General features: G+C 34.1%; 1 protein-coding gene across 1 annotated transcript in view; it reads left to right on the top strand.

Annotated features, from left to right (window-relative positions):
- SEC24A (SEC24 homolog A, COPII coat complex component) overlaps positions 1-7,905 on the top strand; it is a 55,603-nt gene extending 47,698 nt beyond the window's left edge. The window contains exons 22-23 of the mRNA XM_074213534.1: positions 3,977-4,080; positions 4,904-7,905. Coding sequence (XP_074069635.1) covers positions 3,977-4,080; positions 4,904-5,018 — 219 coding nt within the window. The 3' untranslated portion in view covers positions 5,019-7,905. The remainder of the gene's footprint in view (positions 1-3,976; positions 4,081-4,903) is intronic.
- Positions 7,906-13,744: the final 5,839 nt, after the last annotated feature.

The following is a 13,744-nucleotide window of genomic DNA, read 5'->3' as shown; positions in this document are numbered from 1 at the left end:
TATCATCTCTTTCAGTAGCTCATGTTACTTCCTCTTTGAGGGAAAGAAATTGGGTAATTGGCACAAGTAAATATTATCCCAAAGTTACTAATTAAAATTTGAAGCAGTTATGCAACTAAAACTTCAGAGGATATTAGGAAGAGAGAGAGAGATAGTACATCAAATTGTGTTTTAATTTAGATACTTTAGAATCTTTGAATCTCTTTAGTATTTTCAAGTTTATGTATATATATATTATATATGTATATATAAAAATCCCATCATTGTGGAACCTGGATGATTTCACCATCACTATTTTATTATTGAAACATGAGTGATAGATGATATATTAAGTCCTCCAGGGGTGTAGTGGGTATTCAGTAGGACTGGATCCTCTAGTGTGAGTTCTTACCAAGCCTTTTTCAGGACTTCTCATTTACCTTTGATATTCACTTGATTCACCCAACTCTCACCATTGGCTCTAAGAAGCTGTAGCATGCACAGCAACCACACCCTGGCAAACTGTATTGGCAGTCACATTAAACCAAGTTGAGGATAATCATAGGTTAGAGGGATATCTACCCTAAGCATATAAAGATTTTCACCAGCAGAATGGGTGATGAGAACGGTTTGCTCCAATGGCCATGAAGGTGGCTGAAGCAGGCACTGAAAAGTCCTTAGAGTTTGGGCCAATATCAAATACACCATGGTTATTCACTGCATCTCAGGCCATTACCAGTAATTTTTACTTTTTTCCTTACCATCGAATTTCAGTTGCTTTGAAAGAGAAAGACTGAGGCAGCTAGGTGGTGCATGGGATAGAGCACCAGCCCTGGAGTCAGGAGGACCCAAGTTCAAATTTGACCTCAGATACTTAATAACTGCCTAGCTGTGTGAGCTTGGGCAAGTCACTCTTAACCCCATTCCCTGAAATAAATAAAACATTTTTTAAAAAGAGACTGATGGGGGCAGCTAGGTGGCACAGTGGATAAAGCACTGGCCCTGGAGTCTGGAGTACCTGGGTTCAAATCCAGTCTCAGACACTTAATAATTACTTAACTGTGTGACCTTGGGCAAGCCACTTAACCCCATTTGCCTTGCAAAAACCTTAAAAAAAAAAAAGACTGATGAATTTGTGCAACTCTGCCTCATTTAAATCCATTTCACTCTCAAGTTATCCATGATATCATTGATCCTCTTTGCAGTGAAAGAAACAATAACAAAATCGTCCAGAAAGGTAATATGTACTAGTATTTCCAGTCCCTGGACAAAACAACTAAAGGTATTGTGTATATTGAAAAACATGGGGGCAGCTAGGTGGCACATTGGATAGAGCACCAATGCTGTGGTCAGGAGGACCTGAGTTCAAATTTGACCTCAAATTTGACTTAACAATTACCTAGCTGTGTGACTTTGGGCAGGTCACTTAACCCCAATTGCCTTAAATAATTTTTTAAAAAAAGAAAAATAAAAAAAACCCACTCAAAAATTTGAGAATAGTGATCCTATTTGTAATATATGGCATTATGAAGAAGATACTTACTGAATGAATAACTTGTTCTAGATTTAATAGCTTTAATAGATCAATAATTAGTATTCTTTAATGTAAATGTTTTATATATATACATATATGTGTGTGTGTATATATATATATACATACACACACACACAGACACATATGTGAATATACATGAAAAGTTTATTCAGGGTCCCTCTTATTGTCAAGAATATCACCATCCTCCTAGTCATCCAGGTTTACAACCTAGGTGACTCCTCCATATATAATCAGTTGCCAAAACCAATCTATTTTACTTTAGTAACAACATCTATCTTTTTTTTTAAGATTTTATTTTGTTTTATAATTTTTCCCCCAATCTTATTTCCCTCCCCCCACCCCCCACAAAAGGCAGTTTGCCAGTCTTTATATTGTTTCCATGGTATACCTTGATCCAAATTGAATGTGATGAGAGAGAAATCATATCCTTAAGGAAGAAACATAAAATTAAAGAGATAGCATGATCAGACAATATGATACCAGGTTTTTTTTCTAAATTAAAGATAATAATCCTTGGTCTTTGTTCAAACTCCAGTTCTTTCTTTGGATACAGATGGTATTCTTCATCTCAGACAGCCCCAAATTGTCCGATTGTTGCACTGATGAAATGAGCAAGTCCATCAAGGTTGATTATCACCCCCCATGTTGCTGTTAGGGTGTACAATGTTTTTTTGATTCTGCTCATCTCACTCAGCATCAATTCATGCAAATCTCTCCTGAATTCCTGTCCCTCTTTTTTAAGTGTCTGAGGCCAGGTACTCCTGACTCCAGGCCCAGTGCTCTATCCACTGCGCCACCTAGCCATCTGTGTCCCTCCTGGTTTCTAATAGAATAGTGTTCCATGACATACATATACCATAGTTTGCTAAGCCATTCCCCAGTTGAAGGACATTTACTTGCTTTCAAATTCTTTGTCACCACAAACAGGGCTGCTATGAATATTTTTGTACAAATGATGTTTTTACCCTTTTTCCTCATCTCTTCGGGGTATAGACTCAGTAGTGGTATTGCTGGGTCAAAGGGTATGCACATTTTTGTTGCCCTTTGGGCATAGTTCCAAATAGCTCTCCAGAAAGGTTGGATGAGTTCACAGCTGCACCAACAATGTATTAGTGTCCCAGATTTCCCACAACCCTTCCAACAATGATCATTGTCCTTTCTGGTCTTATTGGCCAGTCTGAGAGGTGTGAGGTGCTATCTCAGAGGTGCTTTAATTTGCATTTTTCCAATAAGTAATGATTTAGAGCAGTTTTTCATATGACTATGGATTGCTTTAATCTCCTTATCTGTAAATTTCCTTTGCATAGCCTTTGACCATTTCTCAATTGGGGAATGGCTTTTTTTTTTTCCAAATTTGACTCGGTTCTCTGTATATTTTAGAAATGAGTCCTTTCTGGGGTGGCTAGGTGGCGCAGCAGATAGAGCACTGACCCTAGAGTCAAGAGTACCTGAGTTCACATCTGGGCTCAGACACTTAATAATTACCTAGCTGTGTGGCCTTGAGCAAGCCACTTAACCCCCATTTGCCTGACAAAAACCTTAAAAAAAAATGAGTCCTTTGTCAGAAATACTAGTTGTAAAGATTGTTTCCCAGTTTACTACATTTCTTTTGATCTTGGTTACAGTGGTTTTTGTCTGTGCAAAAGCTTTTTAATTTAATAATCAAAATCATCTAGTTTGTTTTTAGTGAACATCTATCACTCTTAATAAGATAAGCTTCCTTCTTTTCTCTGACACTTCAGCACTCTGGAATAGGCATCACCTATATCATTAGAATAACCCTTTGTGTGGTCTATTTCTCACACCATGCTCTACTCAAGTGTCAAATTGATCTTTCCAAACCATCCCTCTTTAACAAGAACCAGTGGCACCTTATTCACTGAATGTCAGTGGTTTCCTATCACCTCCCGGATCAAATAGAAGATTTTCTGTTGAGTATTCAAAGCTCTTTACAATTTTCTCTTCCCCCCATGTTTTCAGTCTTCTTCATATATGTATATATACATATATGTAGACATACACAATTTTCAGTCCATTAACACTGACCTTGTTTGTCCTCAAACAAAATACTCTTGTCTCCTGACTTCATGCATTTTACTGGCTGTTCCCATGCCTAGAATTCCTTCCATTCTCATCTTTACTTCCTGATTTGTTTGGCTTCCTTCAAGTCTCAACTAACATTCCCCGTTTTACAGGAAGACTTTCCCAGTCCTCCTTAAGCTAACAAGTCCTTTCTCAAGTGTCCAGTTTATCCTGTGTATATATTTTTAACAGTCATTTATATGTTGTCTCCTTTATTAACTATGAGTGAGAACTGTGTTTTTGTCTTTCTTCATTGCCTAGTGTTTAGTTCACAGTATTGTGTTAGTACATTGTACATGGAACATAGGAGTTTGTTATATGTAATTTGGATCAATTGATTGTTTGATCTTTATTCAACAGACATATCTTCCAGACCTTGATACAGCAGAATCTGCCAGAATGGGAAATTTTATTTCATGGCTTAGAGAACATAGGCCATTCTTTCCAATACTTTATATAATAAGGTAAGTTGGATTTCTTTTATTCCTTTTTATCATTTGAGCATGGAAAATGTATAAGAGCTTGAATTTTAAGTCATAGTTGTTACTTTTAATAGATGGCTGCAGAAATATATTTAGAGTAAAAAAGACAATGAGGAAGAAAATTATCCTGTAGAAGATAAATATTACCTTAATTTTTATATCAATAATAAGTATTTATTAAGCATGTAGTTAGTATATGCTAGGCTCTGGGGATATGATTACATTGAATGAAACAATCCCTACTTGCAAGAACCTTCCATTTCAAAAAGTGAGAAAATTGAAACATGGTGTATATAGAATAGTTATAAAGTAGTTTAAAAAAATTAAATTTTAAGAATTCTTTAGTGTTTAAAGAACTTTACACTCAGGGGCGACTAGGTGTCGTAGTGGATAGAGCACCGGCCTTGGAGTCAGGAGTACCTGGGTTCAAATCCGGTCTCAGACACTTAATAATTACCTAGCTGTGTGGCCTTGGGCAAGCCACTTAACCCCATTTGCCTTGAAAAAACCTAAAAAAAAAAAACAACAAACTGAAAAAAAGAACTTTACACTCAACATTTTTGCTAGTATTTTAGGTCTGACCATTCTGATATCTATTTCTTCAAGTCATGGGATTTTCATTAACATGGAATTGTTACTCAGGAAGAAAATCTTGAAATAATTGTACACAAGATATAATAATAGTACTTATGGTTTATTCTGATGAAGGACTTATTTGTAATTATTGTTATATTTTATATTATTATTACTTTTGTTAGCATTATTAAATGAAGTCACATAAATATATTCTCATTTTATTCCTTAGGGATGAGAGTCCGATGAAAGCAACTTTCCTTCAGTATATGGTAGAAGATAGAACAGAATCTACCTTATCATATTATGAGTTTCTCCTACATATACAACAGCAAGTGAATAAATGAACAAATGAGGAATGTGGATCATCTTTTCCCAAGGAAAATCATTAGATTGGAGAATACTTGAGCTTGTAATGCCCTCTTTTAAAAAACTTTTTTATTAATTTTGTGGCCTAGAGTGGTGATTAAGATGTTTTCACTGTGAAACTACAGCAAATAATGGACCACAAAAGAAAATCGAACATGTATCTAAAGATACTGTATTTTTCAAATCAAAATATAGCTAAATATGATTGGGCACTTTTTATTTGCTGCCAATTATGTTTGAGTGGTTGTAGACTGAAATAAGTTAAAGATAATATTGAGACAAAGTACATTTTGTAAAATAAAGATTTCTTTGTTGCTCAAAATGTATATTCTTATTTTTTATTTTTGCTGAATTTTTTGCTGCTACAATTAAAACCTCACATGACTAATAAGTGTTGCAGGGAAGTTATATCCACTGAAAAGACCTTTTAAAAAATGAAAAGTTTAATCCAGTTATAAGTAAATGGATATTTGAAAATCTGATACTCCCTCCTTTTTTTGAAAGGCAAAAAAAAGGGTTATCATGTTAAATAGAACTAATGTTAACTTTTTCTTAGTTCAAGGGGAAAATGTGAAGTAGTACATTCAAGCTTTTAAATCCATCAGTATTCTTTATACTTAAAGGACAAAGCCCTGATGCAGCAAAAACTATAATTAAGTGTTTATCTGATTTGACTGCAGTAAGACTGGACTCTATATTCAACCTTGTTCTGCATTGAAAATAATCTGAGCTCTGTAGGCATAAATACTCTTGTGATTTTTTTTTTCCTAATAATGGGAAGGAGTAATGCCTGTATATTAGGGAGGTGTGAATCTTGAATGCTCTTGATCCTTTGTGACTTATTTGATATGGTTCTGGTCTGTCCCTTTTATTTCATCAACATTTTGACCTAAAATGAATAATAAAAATACTATTTTGGTGAAATTAATAGAATGTTTAATATTGTTTCATCTACACCAGAAACTTAAGGTGATTTTTGGAAGTTTGAATGAAGAAATTGGAAATATTGCATAAATAATCTTATTCTTGGAAATTAAAATCTGTTAAAGCACGAATTAGCTGTATAACTCAGTGGATATTTTTTAAAGTTTTCATAAATTTCATTTGCTGAGGTTAATTTTTTTTAAAAATCTGGTTTCAGGACTTACTCGGAATAATGGGTTTCAGTTCAGCAAAGGAAATGTTAAAGTCAAAACTATTCAAGGCATTTTGTTTACTTATTTAGTTAACAAAATTAAAATGCAGTGATAAAAATTAAAGAATTTGGCTCGAGGATTTTTCATAAATTCATCTTCCTTGTAACAACTCTTTAGTAAATGATATTTGCTTTTATTAATACCCAGCAGAGTATGCAGTATAAATGTGTTTACAATATTGACCTAGATTGATCCCCAGATGAATAGTAGTAGTTAAGCTTTATATCAGTATGAATTAAATTTAACTGAATTGCTTTGATATAAGGAAAAAATAGGTTTTATTTCTAAAGAGATCTATGCTATTCCCTAAGCAGTGTCAGTCTCTATTTTCAGTATTCAAGTCCATTGTACTGGAAGCTTTATGACAGTTGTTACTAATGTGTAATTTATGATTTTGTTCATTTGATCTGTAGTACTTCCAAATTATAACTAACTAGGTATTTTTTTCTGTAACAAAATTTATTTCACCATATCATGTGTTGACATTTCTCAAAAGAACTAAAATTCTTATAAAAATAAGAATTGCATATTATTTCAATTCTTAAGCCCCTTGAGAAGTTAAAGGAAAAAGTTTCTGGGGTAGGAGATATTCCCATCCAGGGAGAGAAATCCTCCTCATTCCTCAAACATCCCTATGGTGGGAATGGTTCTTATTTGCTCAACCTGCTTTGTTAGCATATTTCACAAATCTACTTATTTTTTTTAATTTATATCTTAGATATTGTCTAATTTATGTGTGGACTAGAATAATTATAACTTTCAATCCAAGGGTAATGATGGATTTAGGATTCTCCCATGTTTCGTCTGTAATTTCTATAACAGTGAATGAATGAACCATTTGGAACTAGAATGCTTTTGAAAATGTTGATATTTAATTATTCTTTGCAATATGAAGTTTTCTTTTTTAATTTTATTCCCAGTGGTGGACACATGACCTGCTGTCTCATCTTCTATTACATTTTGATCTTGTAAAACAGACTAATATTTATACAATGCCATATTTTTCAGTGTAGCTGTAAACTATTAGAAATGCTTGCATTTTCTATAGCTCTACAACTGCAAAAAGTAACAAGCAAAGCAAGTTTGTTACCTATTCCTGAGTAATGACAGTCCTACCACAGCAAATGCACTCTATTTTTCTAGTTTCTGGGATTTTTAAAATAATATATAAGTTTGACTTACTAGTATTCATTCAAAAGTAGTAATCTTAATTTGCATATATTTTCCTTATTTTTTAATTTAATATATTGAGTCTAATAGACTGTTCTGCAATAATTAGAATAAAATTTATTTTATTCATTTAACAGTAATCAAAGATGCATAACAGCTATTATCTAGGGGACCATCAAATGTGATTTTATGTTTTTGTTCCATATTAAAATGTAATCTTTATAGTAAGTTTTAGTAAATTTTAATTTTGTAAAGTAGTGTATAATATTGTAACATTAAATTCTTGTTCTCAAATCTAAATATGTATTGTTCTTCAGTGTGATGTGTTAAATCTTGCCCCTTTGAAACATTAAGAGCCAAGATTTACTTGTTCTCTTTTTTTATAGTTTGTAATTTTCACTGTAAAAAGAAGAGTCATTTGTAACACATGCAGATTCTTATTTTATCTGTACTAACATCAATTTGGCTACTCAATAAAGTTACTTGAAAGATCTTATAACAGATGACCAATCATTTGAACTCAGATGCACCATACTGTAAAACAAATAAATCTGAATTATATTGCAGTATGTACTATACTTTATATATTTATGGGAAATAGTAAAACTGAAGGAACTTTGAGTCCCACATCTAGGTTTGAGAGTTAGACTGTTACTTCCCATAGTCACTGAGTACATTGAATCTTCATGTCTAAATTTCATTTGTAAAACACTAAGCTACCTCAGGAATGTTGGAATCAAATAAAAATTGTATGCTAAAGTGCACTGAAAAGAGATTGTGAGTAGTGTGACAGTATGGCTTTTTTTTTCCCCCTTAAATGGATCCATTGAGCCATCCATCTATCCACTCTTGGTAAAGAACTTACATAGTGGATAGATCCCCCTCAAGAAGACCTAAATTCAAGGACTTTCTGCCCATCCCACCACACCACGCATACTCCCCACACCCACAGAGTGGCTGTGGATCATATTAAATCACTCATACTCTCAAGAGTCTGAGTTAATCTCTAAGATTATGCACTGCTGAGAAGCTATTGAACTGTGGTAGAGGAAATTTCTTCACTGAGATCATCTTATAGCAAGAAAATTGCAGGTTGGGACAACAAAATTAAAATACAAAACATCTATTTTACTCCTTTTTCTTTTTAAACAAAGCAATGTGGTTAAGTGGCTTGCCCAAGGCCACACAGCTAGGTAATTATTAAGTATCTGAGGCAGGATTTGAACTCAGGTACTCCTGACTCCAGGAGCGGTGCTCTATCCACTGTACCACCTAGCCACCCCCTATTTTATTCTTAAAGCAATTAGAATTCTTATCCAGGCTTTGCATATTTGAGAGAGAAAGATACCTTTCTATATTCCATACTTTTTGTGAAATAATCATTGTGGAACTCAAAAAATATCTACATATATGTACTTTTAAACTTAGATTTAGGGTGAATGGCTTAGAACCTATTGCATCAGCTCTTAGTTATAGTCCTTATTTTTGAGGCAAAGTTTTAATTATGAATATTTTGATGGGTCTCAAACTTTTTAAATGGAGAACACCTTTTGGTGTTATATTTATAGGACCCCATGAAATCAGTCCCTTGAGGAATTGATATGAATCCAATAACCTTTTAAAATGAATTTGTATTTGTTATAGCATCTATATACATTTGAAAAATAGTACTTCATATGTGAGAATATACAGAAATGCTCATTTTGCCTGAGGCTTAAATTCAAAGTAATAAAAAGTACATATATGTGATATGATCTGCAAAATCTTCATGTTCTTATCTATTATACTTAACCATACTAATTTTTTTTTTTGTGGTGTTGGTCTAGACTACAAGTGTATATAGTGTGTAAGCTCTTTTCCTAGATTATTTTTTTTTTAATTTTTGCAAGGCAATGGGGTTAAAGTGGCTTGCCCAAGGCCACACAGGTAATATGTGTCTGAGGCCGGATTTGAACTCAGATGCTCCTGACTCCAGGGCCGGTGCTCTATCCACTACGCCACCTAGCCGCCCCATAAACTCTTTTCACTAGTAGAGACTTCCAATTAATTGGTAACAGTCTGTTTTCCAGACCACTGGCAAGTTTGTAACTCACTCAAGTTACAAAGTATTGAGGCCTGATTTAACCATGTCTTTCTATCTCTAAAATGTTGACTATATCATGCCTACCACACTTTAAATTCTGTTAGAGATAAAATTTAAAATAATTTTAATGACATATTTTCTTTGCATAAGTATATCTAGATCCAAGAATTATTTGACCTAGGGATCATTAGACTTTAGAAAAACACTGCTTTAGAAAGCTGAAGAAATTCCACATGCAGTATGTTATTGGACTTCTGTATATGTGTCAATTTCCTCATGATATTTAGTACCTTGCTACTAGATACTATTAGAGTGCAGGAGACATGAATTCAGATGCCATTTAACAGGAGTGAGTTACTAGGAAGGAATGAAGATGTGGAATAGCTTTGGATTGTTTAATTGGGAAGACTAGTAATAAGGGCACCAGAACTGGGCTCAGGAAACTTGGGGTTTGAATCACATTTCTGATAGTAGTTTTGGAACAATATACATAGCATCTAACCTCAAATTCTTAGATCTATAAAAACAAAACTAGAGGATCAGCTAGGTGGCGCAGTGGATAGAGCACCGGCCCTGGAGTCAGGAGTACCTGAGTTCAAATCTGCTCTCAGACACTTAATTACCTAGCTGTGTGGCCTTGGGCAAGCCACTTAACCCCATTTGCCTTGCAAAAACCTAAAAACAAAACAAAAAAAAAAAAAAACAAGAACCCCCCCCCAAAAAAAACTAGAGTACTTTTCAAGATTAGTATAAAGAAGATACTGTCAACATTAAACTGTTAATGTGAACCATTTTGTATTGAATTGGCCATGGACCATATACTTGGAATTTACAGACTTACTAGGCGACCAAGGAGTAGGTGGTCTGTCAAGAGGTGGAAAGAAACCTATATCAGGTTTTTGGCCTAGCCTCCCTCACTAGAGTATGAATTAAGATAGAAAAATTTTTAAATGGAGTGCAAACTGAAAAAGATTAAGTAAAAACAAACTGCCATTTCTAATGCAATATTCCGTTTTGCTGCTAGGTTATAACTCATGTGTGAGCCTATGAGAGAAGACTCATATGGCCCATCATTCCCTTATTCTTGCCTTGCAAAGAACCTAGCCCAACTCTGCCAAGTGGATAAAGGGATACCAGTTAGGTATTTCTGCTTAAACACATCACTAATATGTTTTACCAATTAGTAATGAAAGTACAACTACCACCCTAGCAGTTTTCTTTGGGAAGACTAAGATTTTCTAAAGATAGGAGATAATTAGGCAACTGAAGTTTTTATGAAGAGGAGGGAATTTGAGCAAAAAAAAGCATTTATGGCAAAGGCAGGTTTGAAGTGTACTTATTTGTTGTACAAGGTTGTTTTTGATAAAGGGTAGTATTGTTCTGCGAGATGAAAATATCCCATATCCAATCACTCTGATTTTTGTCAGTATGGGAGCAATAGTTTTTGTAGCTCTGAAAATAATTTCTGTGCCTGTTTCTAACATTTGTTAATGGCTATAATGTCAGATTAATTAAAGCTCAAGTTACATTTAAGTGAGGTGTGTGTGTGTGTGTGTGTGTGTGTGTGTGTATTAGTCTAACTAGACTATCAAATCTAAATGTTTTGATGATCTTTTAAAAAAAGATAAACCCAATAACAAAACATTTTTTTTAAGTTATGTCATTCATTAAAAATGAATGATCAGCAATGTGTACCATGGAAGCAATGTAAAGACTAACAGACTGCCTTCTGAGTAGGCTGGGGGGAGAGAAGTGAGATTAGGGGGAAAATTGTAAGATTGAAAATAAATTTAAAATGAAAAAAATGATCAGGGGGCAGCTAGGTAACACAGTGGATTGAGCACTAGCCCTGGACGCAAGAGGACTTGAGTTCAAATGTGAACTCTGACTTAATTGCCTAGCTGTGTGACCTTGGGCAAGTCACTTAACCCCATTGCCTTAATAAATTTTTTTTAAATGGTCAGTAAAGAGTAGTTTAAGTTGTAATCCACTTATCTGCCAGAGGTAACTTGGTCAAAGCTGCATAATAGTTCAAGTAACCTTTCCACTTACTGCAGAACAATTTGAAAAGACAAAAACAAGTACTAAAATTATGTGACTTTGCAGTCAATTTGGAATCACCAATTAACCCAAAAGTAATGAGCAACAATATATAAAAATAATGCTCTCAAACACTATTAAGAAAAAATGCAAAGCAAAATAACCTTGAGATTTCACCTCACATCCTGCAAATTGTTAAAGAACACCAAAGATAGGCGTGACTAATTTGTATGGGGGGGGTGCTTGTAGGAATATATATATACATACATATTGGTAGTGTTGTGAATAAGCATAACCCTTTTGGAAATTAATTTGGAATTATACAAGTAAAGTGCAATTCCCACATCCTTTGATCTAAAGATTCCTTTAATGGTCCATTGATAAGAAGAATGTACCATATATATAACAAAATATAGAAGTACTATAATTATGATAGCAAAGAATTAGACACAAGTAGGAAACTATCAAATGGGAGTGACTAAACAAATTACAGTATATGAAAGTAATGGAATATTTTTGTGCTATAAGAAATGATGGGGGAGGTTAGGTGGCGCAGTGGATAAAGCACGAGCCTGGAGTCAGGAGTACCTGGGTTCAAATATGGTCTCTGACACTTAATAATTACCTAGCTGTGTGGCCTTGGGCAAGCCACTTAACCCCATTTGCCTTGCAAAAAAACTAAAAAAAAATTATTAAAAAAAAATGATGAGTGAATAAAGAGATGCATGAAAAGACCTACAGGAATTGATACAGGGTAAAGAAAGCCAAGGAAAAAATACACAAATTGACTACAGTTATCAAAACAAATACACAATCAAAAGTGAATGGTATAAAATATTAAAAGATAAGTATGGCTCAAAAGAGGAGTTTAGAAGAAGACACTTCTACCTTTCCTAAAGTGAGAGGTCCATAATCCACATTTACACATATTTTCAGCTTTTTTTCCATGTTTAATTTTTCTTTTGTCTTTAAAAATATTGTTATGTGGTGGCTTTCTGGGACAAAGCAGGACTTTTGGGGAAAATTATGGTGACAGAAAACAAACATTCAATTCTTTTTCAGATGTGTCCAATTCCTTGTACTTCATTTGGAGTTTTCTTGGCAAAGGTACTGGAGTGATTTGTCATTTCCTTCTCCAGCTCATTTTACCAGAAAGGAAACTGAGGTAAACAGGGTTAAGTGACTTGCCCAGAATTACACAATTAAGTGTCTGAGATCAGGTTTTTTATTTTGGGGGGCTTTTTTTGATATCAGATTTGAACTGAGATGAATTTTTCTGACTCCAGGGCCAGAACTATTGCTCCACTTAGTTGCCCCTAAAAACCAAAAGATATATATAAAAACTTTTAAAATAAAAATAACACGGGGTTGTGAAATGACTGTACATGGCCTTTGAAGTCAAAGGTCATAGGTTTGAATCCTGATTATGCCATGTATTTAGCTATATAATCTGGGGCAAATGCATTTCACTTCATTGGGCTTCGGTTTCCTCATATGTAAAATGCTGAATTGGATCAGATAGTATACAAAATTCTTCTAAGTTTTTCAGATTTTATATAAGGGACATGATTACATTAAGTCATGACTGCTACCCTATTAAACATACACAAATATAAAAGATAAATCAAATTAAAACTTTAAATACTTTTGTCATGCAAAAAATTATGCTGCTTTTGCATGTGTTTAATATTTTGGTTGCCAAATTTGTGTATGACTCTGATCTCTCAAGATTGTAAAGTTTTCGTTTGGTGCGGCTATTGTAAGTTTTTTTGTGTTGTGATGCTTCATATCTATAAACTGAACAATGAACTAATCTTGAAATTGAATTGACCAATCTTGATAGTATTAGAAGACTACTTAACTTCACCTCTGTAGTTTAACAATTGTCATATTAAGTTTTCTGGAACCTATTCATAGCACCACTTCTCTAAGTTGTTAACAGATTTTTTCCCCTTTGTAAACTTGGGATTTCATATTTGACTCTGGAGGCAAAGAGCCACTGGAGTTTGTAGAATATAAGGAAATGAAAAGATATGAGTTGTGTTTTATGAAGATCACTTTGCTGAGTGGAATATGAAGTGAGGTGGGGAGAGATTTTAGGCAGGGAGGCCAGCCATAGGATTACTATGCAGGAGTTAGGTATAGGTAATGGTCCTACATCAAGATGTGGCAGTGTCAGAGGAAAGAAGGGGCATAAAGGAGAAATATTGAGAAG

This window comes from Macrotis lagotis, chromosome 1, assembly GCF_037893015.1.
Source record: "Macrotis lagotis isolate mMagLag1 chromosome 1, bilby.v1.9.chrom.fasta, whole genome shotgun sequence".
NCBI classification, from domain to species: Eukaryota; Metazoa; Chordata; class Mammalia; order Peramelemorphia; family Peramelidae; genus Macrotis; species Macrotis lagotis.
Note: the sequence above shows the minus strand (reverse complement) of the source record. Positions and strands in the feature narration are given on the sequence as shown.